The sequence below is a fragment of the Ascaphus truei genome, chromosome 4, assembly GCF_040206685.1.
Source record: "Ascaphus truei isolate aAscTru1 chromosome 4, aAscTru1.hap1, whole genome shotgun sequence".
NCBI lineage: Eukaryota > Metazoa > Chordata > Amphibia > Anura > Ascaphidae > Ascaphus > Ascaphus truei.
Window position 1 is genome coordinate 296,671,871 of NC_134486.1, and position 18,143 is coordinate 296,690,013.

General features: G+C 43.2%; 1 protein-coding gene across 2 annotated transcripts in view; it reads left to right on the forward strand.

Annotated features, from left to right (window-relative positions):
* Positions 1 to 18,143, forward strand: part of LOC142493540 (amine sulfotransferase-like) — an 88,427-nt gene that overhangs the window by 55,793 nt on the left and 14,491 nt on the right. For both annotated transcript variants that reach the window (XM_075597715.1, XM_075597713.1), the window contains exons 4-5: positions 1,902 to 2,028; positions 17,916 to 18,010. In XM_075597715.1, the coding sequence (XP_075453830.1) occupies positions 1,902 to 2,028; positions 17,916 to 18,010 (222 nt within the window). The remainder of the gene's footprint in view (positions 1 to 1,901; positions 2,029 to 17,915; positions 18,011 to 18,143) is intronic.

The following is an 18,143-nucleotide window of genomic DNA, read 5'->3' on the forward strand; positions in this document are numbered from 1 at the left end:
TCACTGCAAATCCAAAAAAATGTGCACTGGGTAAATCCACTAAAAAATACTTGTGCTATGCCATTGGGGGAGGGATAGTAAGGCCACTAGCTAGCAAGGTGGCCGCCATAAAGAAGTCCCCACCCCACAGACAAAGACACAGGTCCGCTCCCTTTTGGGGTTAGCAGGGTATTACAGGCGGTTTATCCCCAATTTTTCAGAAATTTCTGCACCCCTAACAGACTCTTTAACTGGGTGTATCAAGTCAAAGGTCCTTATAATGAATTACAAGCTTGTTGTGCAGCGTTGTAGTGAAACAGTGAAAACATAGAGCTATGCTCTTGACTGCTGTAGAAATATTTTAATCAATAAGATATCGGCAGAGACCCGACATGCTGCATGTTTCGTCGCTTACTTGCGACTTCTTCCGGGGTCACCCCGGAAGAAGTCGCAAGTAAGCGACGAAACATGCAGCATGTCGGGTCTCTGCCGATATCTTATTGAGGTGTTAGCTCTGTGTTTAACAGGGCTGTGCTACTAGCCTACTAGCCTATATACATTCACTTAGACCACTAACCGTATATCTGCCCTACTCTAGCCTCTATGTACCTCGGACTCCCTTAACATGTAACTACATGTAACAATATGACCCGATAAGCCACCACATTGTGGGACTGCCTCCCGCTATTATGGGCCACTGCAGGAATCAATGATTTGAATGAAACACTGCGGAGCATATAAATGTATGGCCATACTCTTTGAAATATAGCCATACTCTTTGTAATTAGATACATACCCAGTAGGCACATTCAGAAGAGTGCCGGACACAATAACACTATTTGTGTACTCCCCGATATTTCAGGGTATATGCACGGGGTCCACGGGGCAAAAACCAAGGGGCGCAAGGGGCTACACGGCAAATTTTCACCGAAATAAACGCAGACCCCTTTAAAACAAGTCTGTCTATAGTCCCAAAACTACAGTGTGCCTGCGCGACCAGCTAAAAACACACAGAGCAATATCTCTATATGCATGGTGGGCATTAACCCCATCAGTGCCGTAACACCATACGTATAATCAGAGCGAGGTAACAACACACTATCAGGGTATATCTATATCCCCACCAACACAATACTCACCCAGCTGGCCACACAGAGCAGCTGGGGACCCTCCGTCTACTGTGGCTGGGTGCATGGCTGATCCTGGCGGTGCATCTACTCGCGGGACCACACACTGCCTATGACATCACTAAAGTCCAGAGACATAAAAGAACTAAGCTTAAGGCATAGGGTGTAATACATTCCAGCACCACCAGATGTCACATTTGAGTGGCTTACATCCACTACAGGATATACATTGATTTACCTTGATGTACTACAAAGATATGCTTAACATCTAATGCACCACAGTGAATTAACATTAGCTATATCTGCTGAAGGGCCCAGAATAATTCCTCTGGTCCTACTTCTGTGACATAACTAGTGTCTTTTAATATAGTAAATACTGTTTTTTTATTATTTGCTATTTTTATTGCACAATCACAAAATTTGATTAAAATATTTATTATTTTGCTAAACACATTTTTTCCCCTGACCACATTTATTCCATAACGGTCTGCGGTGCGCCTATAAAGGGATTCTATTCTGTGTACCTCTCTAGATACACTCATTGTCTCTACAATACAAGCTGTCAAACTTACAAGATTCACAGCAACCAATGTAATTTCAAACATGTGTACTTCATATCCTTCGGTGAATCCCAACTAACAAATGAAATGCTATTAAACCACAATGTAGTGCTGTAGGTGGTTTTCTATATTACATCTGTACAGTTAGTTGGGGTACTTTGTAAATTAGAAAAAAATATATATTTTTTTCTAATGGTTATAGCCTCAATACTGCACTATTTTCTTTTTCTTTAAGGTAATATATGTGACCAGGAATCCAAAGGATGTTATGAACTCTTACTATCATTTTGAAAATATGATTATCCATATTAATAAGTCACCAAACTTTGAGAACTTCATGGAGAAGTTTTTAGCTGGAGACGGTAACCTTTTTTTTTTATTTCAAGAATAAATGCTTACAATTTTTGAGACCTTAACTGCCCATTAGACAATATCATCATTGATTGTACAACAGAATTAAAGCAGTAAAGAGACTATGCTGACTTCTATACAGTTCTCCTTACCTTTTCTATATATATATATATATATATATATACACACACAGCTGAACCCCGTTATAACGCGGTGCTCTGGGTCCACAACTCCGAGACAGCGTTAAAATGTCACCGGCATCTAGATCTCTCTCTTCTCTGCAGATATCACTCTCCTCTCTCTGCTCACTTAATGGGGCTGTGTCCACGTGCTCTTCTCTCTGCAGCTATCGTGCTTGGCGTCATTTTGTTTTTTAAACATTCAATGCTTTATTGACTAACGAACACATACACACACCATGTGCGAATTGAACATTAATACATTTTGCAAAATACACGTGCAGGGATCGAACTCAGGATGTTCCATAATACTGATACCAATGCCTTACCTCTTACCTCTACACCATAGGCTTGGTGTGACAAGACATACCCTATAAATATATACCTTAACTAGAATAGGAAAGGTCCTGGGTTTGATTCTTGTATGATATGGTATAATTTATTTTAAAAAATCACTAATATTTTATAAATTATTATATATAGTATAACCCAAATGTATTATGATTTAATTACGTTTTAACACCCTATTTTTTATTCAAGGTTATCAATAAAGTATATTTTAAATTTACAACATTACATTCCGAGTGATTGAGTGCTGCAAGACTGGGTCCTTTTTCTTTTGTATGATATTATATATAGTATATACTGTATATATATATACAGTTGTGTGAAAAAGAAAGTACACCCTCTTTGAATTCTATGGTTTTACATATCAAGACATAATAACAATCATCTGTTCCATAGCAGGTCTTAAAATTAGGTAAATACAACCTCAGATGAACAATAACACATGACATATGACACTGTGTCATGATTTATTTAACAAAAATAAAGCCAAAATGGAGAAGCCATGTGTGAAAAACTAAGTATACCTTATGATTCAATAACTTGTAGAACCACCTTTAGCAGCAATAACTTGAAGTAATCATTTTCTGTATGACATAACAGTCTCTCACATCATTGTGGAGGAATTTTGGCCCACTCTTCTTTACAACGTTGCTTCAGTTCATTGAGGTTTGTGTGCATTTGTTTATGCACAGCTCTCTTAAGGTCCCACCACAGCATTTCAATCGGGTTGAGGTCTGGACTTTGATTGGGCCATTGCAACGCCTTGGTTCTTTTCTTTTTCAGCCATTCTGTTGTAGATTTGCTGATGTGCTTGGGATCATTGTCCTGTTGCATGACCCAATTTCGGCCAAGCTTTAGCTGTCGGACAGATGGCCTCACATTTGACTCTAGAATACTTTGGTATACAGAGGAGTTCATGGTCAACTCAATGACTGCAAGGTTCCCAGGTCCTGTGGCTGCAAATCAAGCCCAAATCATCACCCCTCCACCAACGTGCTTGCCAGTTGGTATGAGGTGTTTGTGCTGATATGCTGTGTTTGGTTTTCGCCAAACGTGGCGCTGTGCATTACGGCCAAACATCTCCACTTTGGTCTCGTCTGTCCATAGGACATTGTTCCAGTAGTCTTGTGGTTTCTTCAGTTGCACCTTTGCAAACCTAAGCCATGCTGACATGTTCTTTTTATAGAGAAGAGGCTTTCTCCTGGCAACCCTTCCAAACAAACCATACTTGTTCAGTCTTTTTCTAATTGTACTGTCATGAACTTTAACATTTAACATGCTAACTGAGGCCTGTAGAGTCTGAGATGTAACTCTTGGGTTTTTTGCAATTTCTCTGAGCATTGCACGGTCTGACCTTGGGGTGAATTTGCTGGGACGTCCACTCCTGGGAAGATTGGCAACTGTCTTGAATGTTTTCCACTTTTGAATAATCTTTCTCACTAGAATGATGGACTTTAAATTGTTTGGAAATGGCCTTATAACCCTTCCCAGATTGATGGGCAGCAACAATTGCTTCTCTAAGATCATTGCTGATGTCTTTCCTCCTTGGCATTGTGTTAACATACACCTGAATGCTCCAGACCCGCATACTGCTAAAACTTTGGCTTTTATAGAGGTGGTCACACTTGCTGATGATCAATTAATCAAGGGCATTTGATTAGCAGAACCTGTCTGCTACTTAACATCTTATTTCCTATGGAAGCAGTAAGGGTGTACTTAGTTTTTCACACATAGCTTCTCCATTTTGGCTTTATTTTGGTTAAATAATAATAAATCATGACACGGTGTAATATGTCATGTGTTGTTGTTCATCTGAGGTTGTATTTACCTAATTGTAAGACATGCTAAGGAACAGATGATTGTTATTATGTCCTGATATGTAAAACCATAGAATTCAAAGAGGGTGTACTTTCTTTTCACACAACTGTATATATGTGTGTGTGTGTGTGTGTGTGTGTGTGTATATATATATATATATATACATATATATATATATATATATATATATATAAAAAGAAAAGAAAAAAGCGCCCGATCCTATTGCATTACTGTGCAAAAGTGTATTTAATATTCCAAAAAAGCTCATATATAGAACTCACAAACAACGAAGATAAAACAGCAGTTTATGAGATAATACTCATGCTCCTAGTGTACAACGAGAAGCTGCTCCACTGCTCTGCAGCTCTGCAACTCCACCAGGTCCGCTCTGACCCTTGTGAGTCACCGTCCAGCAGGAACTCACGCCGACGGGCTCTACACGAACTCTTTCCCCGGGAACACACCACCAGATGACCCTGGTTCCCACCGGGGGAGGTGGGGGAAGCCGGATACAGCGGAACAGCTTGTGACGTTGCACGCTTGTTGTAAGAATATACGGCAGGTCACGAACAACACTAGGATATCCACAGCACACCTAGCCCTACGCGTAGGATCGGGCGCTTTTTTCTTTTCTTTATTCTATGTAGGTGGAGAGGGGAGGTCGTTGTGCCCTTGTAAGAAGGCTGCCTAAATCCTGCCTGAATCCTGTGCTTTTTTCTTTTTACATTGAACTGATATCACCATGGACTCATTTTTATTCAATATCATTTTTTATATAGGTTTCCACAGAACCTTTTTCTATATATTTTTTTATATATTGTTCATTTTGTTTTAATACCAGTAAGAGTTTATTTATTGATACATTTAACTAGGTTGTTCATTTGTTTTATTTACTCTATTATTTGTCATTATCTCATACCCAAGCGCAGTCCCTTTTGTGTGTATATATATATATATATATATATATACAGTGTTCGACAAACCTATACATTTGCTCGCCCCGGGCGAGTAGATTTAACCCCCGGGCGAGTAAATATTGGCCCAAGCAGCACACGTTTGGTACTAAGTGGCGAGTAGATTTTTTTGTGTGGCGAGTAGATTTTTTGGTGATTTGTCAACCACTGTATATATATATATATATATATACAGTTAGGTCCAGAAATAATTGGACACTGACACAATTTTCATAATTTTGTCTCTGTACGCCACCACAATGGATTTGAAATGAAACAACCGAGATGCAATAGAAGTGCAGACTTTCAGATTTAATTCAAGGGGTTGAACAAAAATATCATTTGAAACGTTTAGGAATTGCAACCATTTTCATACACAGTCCCCTTATTTCAGGGGCTCAAATGTAATTGGACAAAATAACACAATCATAAATAAAATGTTAATTTTTAATACTTTGTCGAGAATCCTTTGCAGGCAATGACTGCTTGAAGTCGTGAATGCATGGATATCACCAAACACTGGGTTTCCTCCTTTGTTATGCTTTGCCAGGCCTTTACTGCAGCTGTCTTCAGTTGTTGTTTGTTCGTGGGTCTTTCTGCCTTAAGTTTTGTCTTCAGCAAGTGAAATGCGTGCTCAATCGGGTTGAGATCAGGTGATTGACTCGGCCATTGCAGAATATTCCACTTCTTTGCTTTAAAAAACTCCTGGGTTGCTTTCGCAGTATGTTTTGGGTCATTGTCCAATCAACTTAGCTGTATTTGGCTGAATCTGAGTAGACAATATATCCCTATAGACTTCAGAATTCATCCGGCTGCTTCTGTCTTCTGTCACATCATCAATAAACACTAGTGACCAAGTGCCATAGGAAGCCATGCATGCCCATGCCATCACACTTCCTCCACCGTGTTTTACAGATGATGTTGTATGCTTCGGATCATGAGCCATTCCAAGCCTTCTCCATACTTTTTTCTTCCCATCATTCTGGTACAGGTTGATCTTAGTTTCATCTGTCCAAAGAATGCTGTTCCAGAACTGAGCTGGCTTTTTTAGATATTGTTTGGCAAAGTCTAATCTGGCCTTTCTATTCTTGAGGCTTATGAATGGTTTGCACCTTGTGGTAAACCCCCTGTATTTGCTCTCGTGAAGTATTCTCTTTATGGTAGACTTGGATAATGATATGCCTACCTCCTGGAGAGTGTTCTTCACTTGGCTGGATGTTGTGAAGGGGTTTTTCTTTACCATGGAAAGGATCCTACGATCATCCACCACTGTTGTCTTCTGTGGACGTCCAGGCCTTTTTGTGTTGCAGAGCTCACCAGTGCGTTCTTTTATTTTCAGAATGTACCAAACTGTTGATTGGCCACTCCTAATGTTCCTGCTATCTCTCTGATGGATTTTTTTTTTTGCAGCCTAAGGATGTCCTGTTTCACTTGCAATGAGAGCTCCTTTGACTGCATGTTGTGGGTTCACAGCAACAGCTTCCAAATGCGAATGCCACACCTGGAATCAACTCCAGACCTTTCACCTGCTTAATTGATGATGAAATAACGAAGGAATAGCCCACACCTGTCCATGAAACAGCTTTTGAGTCAATTGTCCAATTACTTTTGGTCCCTTGAAAAAGAGGGGGCTACATATTAAAGAGATGTAATTCCTAAATCCTTTCTCCAATTTGGATGTGAATACCCTCACATTAAAGCTGATAGACTGCACTTTAAGCCCATATTCATTATTTAACTGTAACTTAAATTTATTTTGGTAAACAGCCGAAATAACAAAACTTGTATCAGTATCCAATTATTTCCGGACCTAACTGTATGTATATATATGTATGTGTATATATATGTATGTGTATATATATATATATATACAGTGTTCGACAATCCTATACATTTACACGCCCGGGGCGGGTGGATTTAACCCCCGGGCGAGTAAATATTGGCCCAAGCAGAACACGTGTTCGTTTTTTAAATTTCCCCCTGCTCGAGCTTAAATTTCCCTGCTCTCGCTGGCTGAAAAAAAAAAAACTCCCCCTACCTGACTGCTGATTGGCGCGCGCTCCCAGGCTTTGTGGGTGCGCGGCCAGGCTCTATATGAGCCAGCCCCCAACGAGCGGCCATTTTTTCTGCCGGAGATCTGTTGGAGGATAAGTACTCTCCAATACTCCATCTTGCGGCCCCTTACTGTCCTTCCCTGCAAGCCCCCTTACTCTCCTTCCCTGCAAGCCCCCTTACTCTCCTTCCCTGAAAGCCCCCTTACTCCCCACGCGAGGCAGGTGTTCCCCCTTCTCTCCCTGTCCCCGCTTAACTTGGCTTCCCGCAGGCAGGAGATAGTAGTGGGGGTGTTACCCCCTTCTCGCCCTGCCCCGGCTTCCCACGAGGGGCAGGAGACTGTAGTGGGGGTGTTCCCCCCTTCTCGCCCTGCCCCGGCTTCCCGCGCAGGGCAGGAGATAGTAGTGGGGGTGTTCCCCCCTTCTCGCCCTGTCCCGGCTTCCCGTGCGGGGCAGGAGATTGTAGTGGGGGTGTTCCCCCCCGCTTACCCGGCTTCCCGTCGATCCCCACCTCTAGCCATAAAACACATCCACACCGGGGGAAGGAACAGCACAGATAACATTCCAAGAGACACTGTTTTTAAGTATACCTTTTGCTTCATTCATTGTAACATCGCCGGAAGAAGAGATCAGTGTATCTCGAAAGCTCGCACAAATAAAAGCATTTCGTTAGCCACAGAACGGTATCATCTATTTATTTTTTGATTATATATATATATATATATATATATATATATATATATATATATAAAAGAAAAAGAAGCTTGCGCTTCTTTTTCTTTCTTTTCTTTGTTAGGTATCACCGGTGTGGCAACACAATTATTGAAGCTACAACCTGCTCCTGGTCGTATTCAACATTGCTTTTTCTATTTACTTTCTACATACCAGTTCATCGTTTGGTTTGAACAATATTTTCTATTGAATTACATTGCAATTATGTGCGATAAGTTATAGGTTTATATAGATTTATAATATCTGTGGGCTGTTACATAAATTCCAAATCTGCTCACTTCATTGATTTTTGTACCAATATAATACCTTTTTAATTTGCATCACCTGCATTACCTATCACCATCGCACATAATTAGGGCACATTTGAAGCGCAAATCAATAAAATATAGGTGTATTGTAACAAAGATATAAAATGGCAACTCACAAAAGTCGCTAAATAGTAAGCGATAAAGAACAGTAGCAAAGGCCAAGGATGTATGATTCAGCCACACTCACGACCGGGACCTGGGCCTTGCAGACAAACAAATGATGACGTTCCCCTTCCGGGTGAGCCACAGTTAGACGTTGCATCAATCCTCCTCCGGAAGAGATGTTACTGTCTCCAGAGTTCCACCACTCTCAGCTCTGTGTAAAAGATGGCTCCTCACATGCAGTCCTCAAACCAGAAGGAAAGCCCTACGCATTTTGTCGCGTCAGAATTTTGCGACTTCAAAGATATACCACGTGGTACTCTCACAATCCCATTGGTTCCTCTACCATGTGATGGCAACATTTTTTTTCAAAGGATGTGACATCATCCCTTAAAGTGATGTCACATCCTTTAAAAAAATTGGACATGTCACATGGTACTGGAACCAATCGAATTGTCCCAAATCCGTGACATCACGGACCTTATTTAAGGCCTGTTCTATCTGATTTTAGCTTAAGAAGCCGAAGAGTCAACATCAGTTTATGGATTTAACATGGGGTTTACTATGGATTACAACGAAGGAAGATTCAATATTGAAGAAAAGAAGAGATTGAGAGCTTCCTGATACGCTGGGATTTGTAGGGTAAAGACTTCTAAAGGTAAGAAAAAATTATTAAATGTACAATATGTAATTTTAGTTTTTCAGATTTTTTTTATTGTATTTTTTTAAAAATGTTTTTGCTTGCCCATTGACTGATAATGTATTTATCTATGCCCCTTTAGGGTATAGATAAATACAGTGACAGGCAATGATTTTTTTGGCAAATGATTGTTTGGAGTTAATTGTTATGTTTTCTATTTCTGTTTATTGTTTTGAGTAAATTGTTATGTTTTTGTAGGGCTTGTTTTTAATACATTTTAGGATTGTTTAGGCGGTTTGTTTATTTGTTCTGTTGGTTAGGGGTTTAATTTATTTAATTGTTCTGTTGGTTGGGGGTTTTATTTATTTAATTGTTCTGTTGGTTAGGTGTTTGATTAATTTTATTATTCTTGTATTTTGGGATTACATAAATGATATTCTTTTGGTGTTTTGGTGTTAGATTAATTTTATTGATGTGTTGTTTAGACTTTTTAGTTATTTTCTTCTTCTGTGTTTAGGTGCTTGTCTATTTCTTTTATTGTTGTGTCTTTATGGCGTTGTTGTTTTTTTTTAGGTTGCCCATTGACTGCTATAGTGGCTTATCATGTCCATATTATATGGCATGATGTACCACTGTGCCAATCAATGGGTAAAAGGTGAGGATATTTTCCCCTGGGTGGGTGGTTAGGCCACCCGGGTGGGTAGCGGGGTTAACCCTTTAATTACTATAGCAGTTATTAACCGCTAAAGTGATTATGGGGCTAGGGGTCATTAGATTGTATTTCTAATTGTTGTGTTCCTGCCAACGGAGGACATGGACGTGGAGGATGGTGATGAGGACAGCCTTCATCCTGGCAGGGGTAAGTGCAAGTTTTATTTACTTTATGCTGCTGGCTGTTTTATTTTGAATGGGAAAATGCACTTTTATCCATATCTGGATAAAAGTAATTTTGCCCATTATTGTAATGTAATGTAATGGTTGTTGGTGGTAGAGGGTGCCCATTCCTTGTCATTTGGGGTTATCTTTGCTCCTATTGAGGGCATAGGTTACCAAACTGGCAATGAATGGGTATTGTGTAGTATTGTGTTTTGAATTTGCTTCTATGTTTATTGTGGGTAGCGGGGGTGGGTAAAGGTGGTATTTGGCCCATGGTGGGTGTTTATATCTACCAAGTGGGTAGAAGCAGGGTTAACCCCTTCATTACCTTAGTGGTATTAACCGCTAAGGTAATGAAGGGGTTGACTCCTCCCGCAACCCCCCCACCCCCCGCAAGGCCTACACCACCAACTATGGGCCAAATACCACCTTCAACCACCCCCGCTACCCACAATAAACATGGCATTGGTAGTTAACCCCTTCATTGCCTTAGCGATTAGCCACTATGGTAATGAAGCTGCCTGTAAATGCATTTTTCCTGCATCGGATAGATGCCGGGGTTCTCCGGTGCTGGTATCAATGTGTATCAGCTCCGGAGACCCCTGGCATCAATCCAATGCAGAATAAATGAATTTTTTTTCAAAGTCCCTCTCTCACATCCCTTAAGCTGGCCAGATGAATCTTTGATAAAATCGCAATTCCTGAGCCCCGATAAGATTATCAAGGCTATTAGAATTGCACGGTTTTATCAAAATTGCGAGTTTGGGCTTCTCGCTAGCTCCCGTGCGATGTGTTTGGCCAGGAGCCACAAATCGTGAGAAAATGCTTTCCCCGCACGATTTAACAAACTTATCAAGGCTTTCTGAATAGCTACCTAGCAAAATTTGGTGATAGCTGATCAAAATCCTTGATAAGTTGGTTATCGAAGCTACTAGAATAGACCCCACTGTGCCTAAGTGTTTAAGAAAAACATGGCATCTGTCCAATATTTGACTATAAAAGGGTTACCCGTCCCTCAGTGATGTAACCCTGATGAAGAAGCAAACTTCCACATGACGAAACGCGTAAGGCTTTCCTTCTGGTTTGAGGACTGCATGTGAGGAGCCATCTTTTACACAGAGCTGAGAGCGGTCGAACTCTAGAGCCAGTAACATCTCTCCTGGAGGAGGATTGACACGACATCTAACTGAGATGCACCCGGAAGCGGAACGCCATCATTTGTTTGTCCGCAAGGCCCAGGTCGTGAGTGTGGCTGAATCATACATCCCTGGCCCTTGCTACAGTTCTCTAACGCTTACTTTTAGCGACTTTTGTGAGTTGCCATTTTTTATCTTGTTACAATAAACCTTTATTTTATTGATTTGCGCTATAGAGAATGCGCTTTCCTTTTTTGTCTTATAGATTTGTAAAGCAGGTAGTTGTTCCTGTGGAAAGCTGCATTGAATCTCCAGCGTTTTTATGAATATACATTTTTACTTTTATCTTGGCATACTTTTTACTTTTTATAATTCCTTTTGTTCATTCGTTATCCATTTCCTCCCCTCCTACCCGTTTCTTTTCTGTATTGTTTGTTTGTTTTTTGGGTGTTTGTTATTTGTTTTTTGCCACCTTTTCATTCTCCTATCCATTATTGCATGGTTGGTTCATGCTATTTAGTAAGTATTGCTAATTGTTATAATAGTGTTGGTCTGTGCTTATCTATTTTTACCATCATATAGCGGTGCGCAAAGTGGGGGGCGTGACCCCCAGGTGGGGCAGGAGATTGTGCTGGGGGGGTGCGGGCAGTTGCAGTGGCCCCACGCTCTTCCCCCAGGCATTTAAATTAAATGCCGGGGGATCGCGTGAGGCCCCTGCAACTGTTTACTTACCGGGATTCAGCCGTCTGTGTTGCGTTGCCACACGCCCACGTAGCGTCATCTGACGCGAATGAAGGTGGGCAGGGGGGCGCGAGAGCCGATGGCAGAGTGACAGGGGGTCAGTGACCCTCCACAGCAAAGCATATAGAAAATGGAAATATTACTGTATGCTCATTTGCATGTCTTAGACAGGTCTGCAACGCTGCCCTTTAGCATTATCACCCAGCACACAGCACTTCCAGTGCAGCAAGCGATTCTGGGAAAAGACATGCAAATGAGCACACAGTATAAAACAAATATATAATCGCTGCGCTTCTCCATGTAAGGTGCATGCAGCTGGCAAAGAGATTGGCTATACAAATGTGAAAACGGACAGTGAATCCCTGCGCTTCTCCTTTTGGGATAGCAATAAATGGGGAATATATATATATATATATATATATATATATATATATATATATATATATATATATATATATATATATATTGACAGAAACAGAAACAAATTGGAGTAACGCCTATAGTATAATTGACTAAAAACGAAAAAGCTGTGACAGAGTAGAATTAGGTATAAGGCTATACTGACCAATGGATACCTAAAGATAATAACAATATAATAAAGCAGCTGATCTAAATCGTGAACTAGAACACACAACAATTCAGGGATCCCCTGATGAAATCACGTAATGTGAAGAAACGCGTAGGGTGTATGTTGCGTTGCTGAAGTGGACACTTACATTCTGCATCTTGGATTCAATATATGAAAGAGGCAGCTATTTTCCAGCTCAGACACAGTACACATTTGTACCCAGAACTTGTCTTACACCAGCCTTGTTTCCGGAGGACTATCTGAACCACAGTGTCGCTTCCTGAGATCCTGCTGGACGGAGACCCAGTGGAGCCCTGCAGATTCATGCGGTGACGACACGGAGTGAGCTGAGTAGCTGTATCCTCGTCCGGTGCATGAGTATATCTCATAAAACGCTTGTTTTAATCTGTTGTTTGTGAGTTAGCATTTTGTTGGATTTTTTTAGGGAAATAAATGGGAATTTTTTTGGAAATACAGTGGCGACACACTTTATCCTTAGTAGGCTAGAGCCGCAAGCCGGGAGATTTCCTGGCTTGCTCGTTTTTTTCCCTCGGCGTGCCGCTCGTCATCGATGCGCGATCACGCTTCATTGGGAGCGTGCGCGCATGGCGCGCGTGCCCAGGGCTCCCCGAGGGAGCCCTGGGTTGCTCTATTGTGGGGGATGGCGGTGGGGGGCTCCGGGGGACCCGGAGAGGGGAGGGGGTGCCTCGATTGGAGGACCGATCCTCCGAGGCTCCGGCGCGCATGCGAGACATCTTGGCGCGCGCCCGGTATCTGTCGCGGCCGAGACCGGGTAAAGGTAAGAATAAACTAGGCCGCGACAGTATTGCACTAGGATCGGGCGCTTTCTTTTTTGTGTTTTTGTATATATATATATATATATATATATATATGTACAGTGGTTGACAAATCACCAAAAAATCTACTCGCCACACAAAAAAATCTACTCGCCACCTAGTACCAAACGTGTGCTGCTTGGGCCAATATTTACTCGCCCGGGGGTTAAATCCACTCGCCCGGGGCGAGCAAATGTATAGGTTTGTCGAACACTGTATATGTATATATATATATATATATATATATTAAAGCAGCATGCATTGACTAAGGGTTGCTCATGTAATGTGAGCATGAGATAAAAAGTGGCACTGTGTGCTTATTTGCATGTCATTTCCCAGAATCCCTTGCTGCAGTGGAAGTGCTGTTTGCTGGGTGATAATGGTGAAAGACAGGGTTGCAGACCTGTCTAAGACATGCAAATGAATATACAGGAATATTTACAGTTGCTATATATATATATTGAATTGAATGTTAGTCTCTACAGCTGCTATTTCAATTATGTATTGTTAGGATATGTTCCACTGATATGCTCTGTTGACCTTTTTGTGCAAACTAACATACGCATTGAATGCCTGTGCCTTTTAGGTATTCCCCTTATTTTTTTAGTTGCGATGTACATTGCGCACGCGCGCCACTGCTACCTAAGGCAGTAATGATCAGCATGATACATGAGACGCCATCTGAGACCACTGTTGTTCAGTGCTGATGTCATAATTGATTAGCTAGTGCTCACAGCTGTCTTACATCATGGTCTAGCCTATCAGGGATCTGTTTGTTAATGGGTGGTGGGTATATATGTTTGTCAGGTGTCATTATGTATTAGCACTCCCTTGAGAAAGGTCCTGTGTCAAGGACCGAAACGTCGGGTTTATGTGCCGGTTTTTCTACTGAATACACGCTGCTTTTTGTACCTTTGAGTGTGCTGTCTCCTTCTTGCCTCGTGATCTTGGGATCCTGGATCTACTCGGTAAGGAACCTATCTATACATTACCTGTATGGGACAAGCACCTTTTTACCACATATGTGTGTGCCATCTGTTTATTTTTTTATTTTTTATTTTATATATATATATATATATATATATATATATATATATATATATATATATATATATATATATATATATGTATATAATAAATATATTGTGTGTGTGTGTACGTATGTGCAGTGGTCGACAAATCACCCAAAATTCTACTCGCCGAACCATAAAATCTACTCGCCACCTAGGCCCGCCCCAACCCCGCCCTAGTCCTGACCCTAGTCCTGCCCCTAGTCCCGCCCCCAGCCCCGCCCCTAGTCTCGCTTCGCTTTAAAAAATACAATTAAATAAATTCCTAGTAAGAACAACATTCATTTTTGACATAAGTTTATTTATTGTATTACATTATACTACATTTAGTCCTTGTTACGTGTGTGTGTGTGTGTGTGTGTGTGTGTGTGTGTGTGTGTGTGTGTGTGTGTGTGTGTGTGTGTGTGTGTGTGTGTGTGTGTGTGTGTGTGTGTGTGTGTGTGTGTGTGTGTGTGTGTGTGTGTGTGTGTGTGTGTGTGTAAATGTGAGATCTAGAAAAAAATGCCAGATGTGAATAACTAGTTTCCTGCACCCCTTAACCAGTGTCTGGATGCTCCTGCTTCACAATATCTAAAGCAGCAATCCCATCTGGGATCTTACATGATCCTCAGTTCCTCAATGTCCAGGTACCCTCACTCCAGCAATGTTATATGTTGGAGGGGAGTCTTCCCTACCTGACTTCTGGGTTAAGGGGGATTCCAATGTCTTCCGTGTGAAGCTTGAGTCAGATCTGGAAGAAGCAGTATAGGTTATTTCGGTGTAGTATAGGGCAATCAAGATATATAGCGTAAATAAGATATCCAGGTTCAGAGTGTGAGACAGAGAAAGTGAGGGTGAGAGACAGACAGAGAGAGTGTGGGTATGAGAAAGAGAGAGACCGAGAGTCAGAAAGAGAGACGCACACACAGAGAGAGCAGCACAGAGAAAGCGAACACACAGAGAGAGAGAGAGAGCGACACAGAGAGAGAGCGACACACAGAGAGAGACAGAGAGAGAGCGACACAGAGAGAGATAGTGACACAGAGAGAGAGTGACACAGAGAGAGAGAGAGCAACACAGAGAGAGAGAGAGAGAGAGCGACACACAGAGAGAGAGAGAGATCTACACAGAGAGAGAGAGCGACACACAGAGCGAGAAAGAGCGAGAGAGAGAGAGCGACAGAGAGAGAGAGCGACACAGAGAGAGAGCGACACAGAGAGAGAGAGCGACACACAGAGAGAGAGAGCGACACACAGAGAGAGAAAGCGAGAGAGAGAGCGACACAGAGAGAGAGAGAGAGAGAGCGACAAACAGAGAGAGAGCGAGAGAGAGAGTGACACAGAGAGAGAGAGCGAGAGAGAGAGCGACACACACACACAGAGAGAGAGAGTGAGAGAGAGCAACAAACAGAGCGAGAGATCGAGACACAAACACACACACTCTCACACACACACACCCTCCTGTGCGCTCGCTCTGCCTCTCCTGGGTCTCTCACCCCCGCGTCACTCCTTTGCTCCCACAGTCTTCTCTGCTCAGGGCCTCTGACATCACTCGTTGCCTCTCTGCTCCCCTGTGTCCAGGCCTCTCCTCGAGGGGCTGATGGGTTTGCGGTCCCCGGACCGGCGCGGGGAGGCGGGTACCGACCAGGTCCCTGGGGGCGGCTCCATGTCCCGGTGTCTTGCTTGCTCCCGCTCGCTGTCTGAGGCAGCGGGGACGCACGCCAGCACAGAGAGAGAGTGGCCAATCACCGCGCAGAGCAGGGAGCCCACCAATGACAGCGCGAACCAGGGGAGACAGTGGACTCCTGACGAAGCCTGTTGTCTTATTGGTCGAAATGCGTAGAGTGGACCCGCCCAGGAAGTGCAAGGATTGGTCCTGCCAGCCGTCCATCACGAGCCGCACAGGAAGAGACGCGACGGAGCTCAGAGCATCAACCGGAAGTGACGTATCGCATCGGGGAAAGCACTGGAGGTGATCCTGGAAATATCACGGTGAACAGCAAAGAAGTAACGGCGGTGCGGTGACCGGTGGCCATATCCCTATCACTCCTGAGTCAATTATGATAATGCTTATGTTTAATTTTAACATTGTAAGTGCGCATTTTTTAGCTACATTATAAAGTTATCCTTTTTTACCATTGATCTGCACCATGGAGATTTCTTTCTATTTTTCCATGTTCTCATCCATTTGATTTGTGAATGTGAGAGGTATCCTGTCTACATCTAGAAGACTTTACAGACTCCACAGATCCTGTATTTGCCCATACCCTACTGCTATACTGTGAGTAGGCTGCACACGAGAGCCAAGATTTTCACATATTGTCACACTGAATTATACAGTCTGCACTTAGATTGTGTTTCTTCTGTTGTTTTTTCCTTCATGCTCCCCCTGGGTTGTGAGAACATATAGAGAGAGAGATCTACACAGAGAGAGAGAGCGACACACAGAGAGAGAAAGAGCGAGAGAGATAGTGACAAACAGAGAGAGAGAGAGCGACAAGCAGAGAGAGAGAGCGACACACAGATAGAGAGAGCGACACACAGAGAGAGAGAGCGACACACAGAGAGAGAGAGAGAGCGACACAGAGAGAGAGAGAGAGCGACACAGAGAGAGATTGCAACACACAGAGAGAGAGCAACACAGAGAGAGAGAGCGACACACAGAGAGAGAGAGCGACACAGAGAGAGAGAGAGCGAGAGAGAGAGAGGGACACAGAGAGAGAGAGAGAGCGACACACAGAGAAAGAGCGAGAGAGAGAGTGACACAGAGAGAGAGCGACACACACACAGAGAGAGCGAGAGAGAGCAACAAACAGAGAGAGAGATCGAGACACACACACTCACACACACACTCTCACACACACACACCCTCCTGTGCGCTCGCTCTGCCTCTCCTGGGTCTCTCACCCCCGCATCACTCCTTCGCTCCCACAGTCCTCTCTGCTCATGGCATATGACATCGCTCGTTGCCTCTCTGCTCCCCTGTATCCAGGCCTCTCCTCGGGGGCTGACGGGTTTGCGGTCCCCGGACCGGCGCGGGAAGGCGGTACCGACCAGGTCCCTGGGGGCGGCTAAATTTCCCGGTGTCTCGCTTGCTCCCGCTCGCTGTCTGAGGCAGCGGGGATGCACGCCAGCACAGAGAGAGTGGCCAATCACGCGCAGAGCAGGGAGCCCACCAATGACAGCGTGAACCAGGAGAGACAGTGGAAAATCCGCGCAGAGCAGGGGCGGGGACCAGGGGGAGGGAACCCACCAATCACAGCGTGGGGCACACGTGGATGCGAGGCGGCGATTGGGTGGGAGTCTGTAGCGGGAGACTTGGCACACGACGCTGGCGGGCAATCAGCGCGGGGGAAATTCAGCGCGAGCGGGGGAGTTTAAACAGCAGCACGTGTGCTGCTTGGGCCAATCGCCCAGGAGCAATTTCTAGTCGCCCCCGGCGAGTGGAAGCATGGGTTTGTCGAACACTGTGTATGTGTATATGTCCACACACTACAGCAAGGATTGGTTATGCAGTAACAAAAACTATTCTAATATGTAACTCAAAATTTGTCCTCCACAGTTGTTGGTAGCGCCTGGTTTGATCATTTGCGAGGATGGTTTACCCACAAGGACGATTTCAATATCCTCTTCATAAAGTATGAAGACATGATCAGGGTAAAATGCACTTTTCTTTTTCATTTTATATTCCGTAGAAAATGGTCGTAGGGTCAATCACACCAGTGGCCTTTGTAAGTTTCTATTGGTGACAATGCGGCCACATTTATAGTTTTTTTTGTGTGTTTGTGTG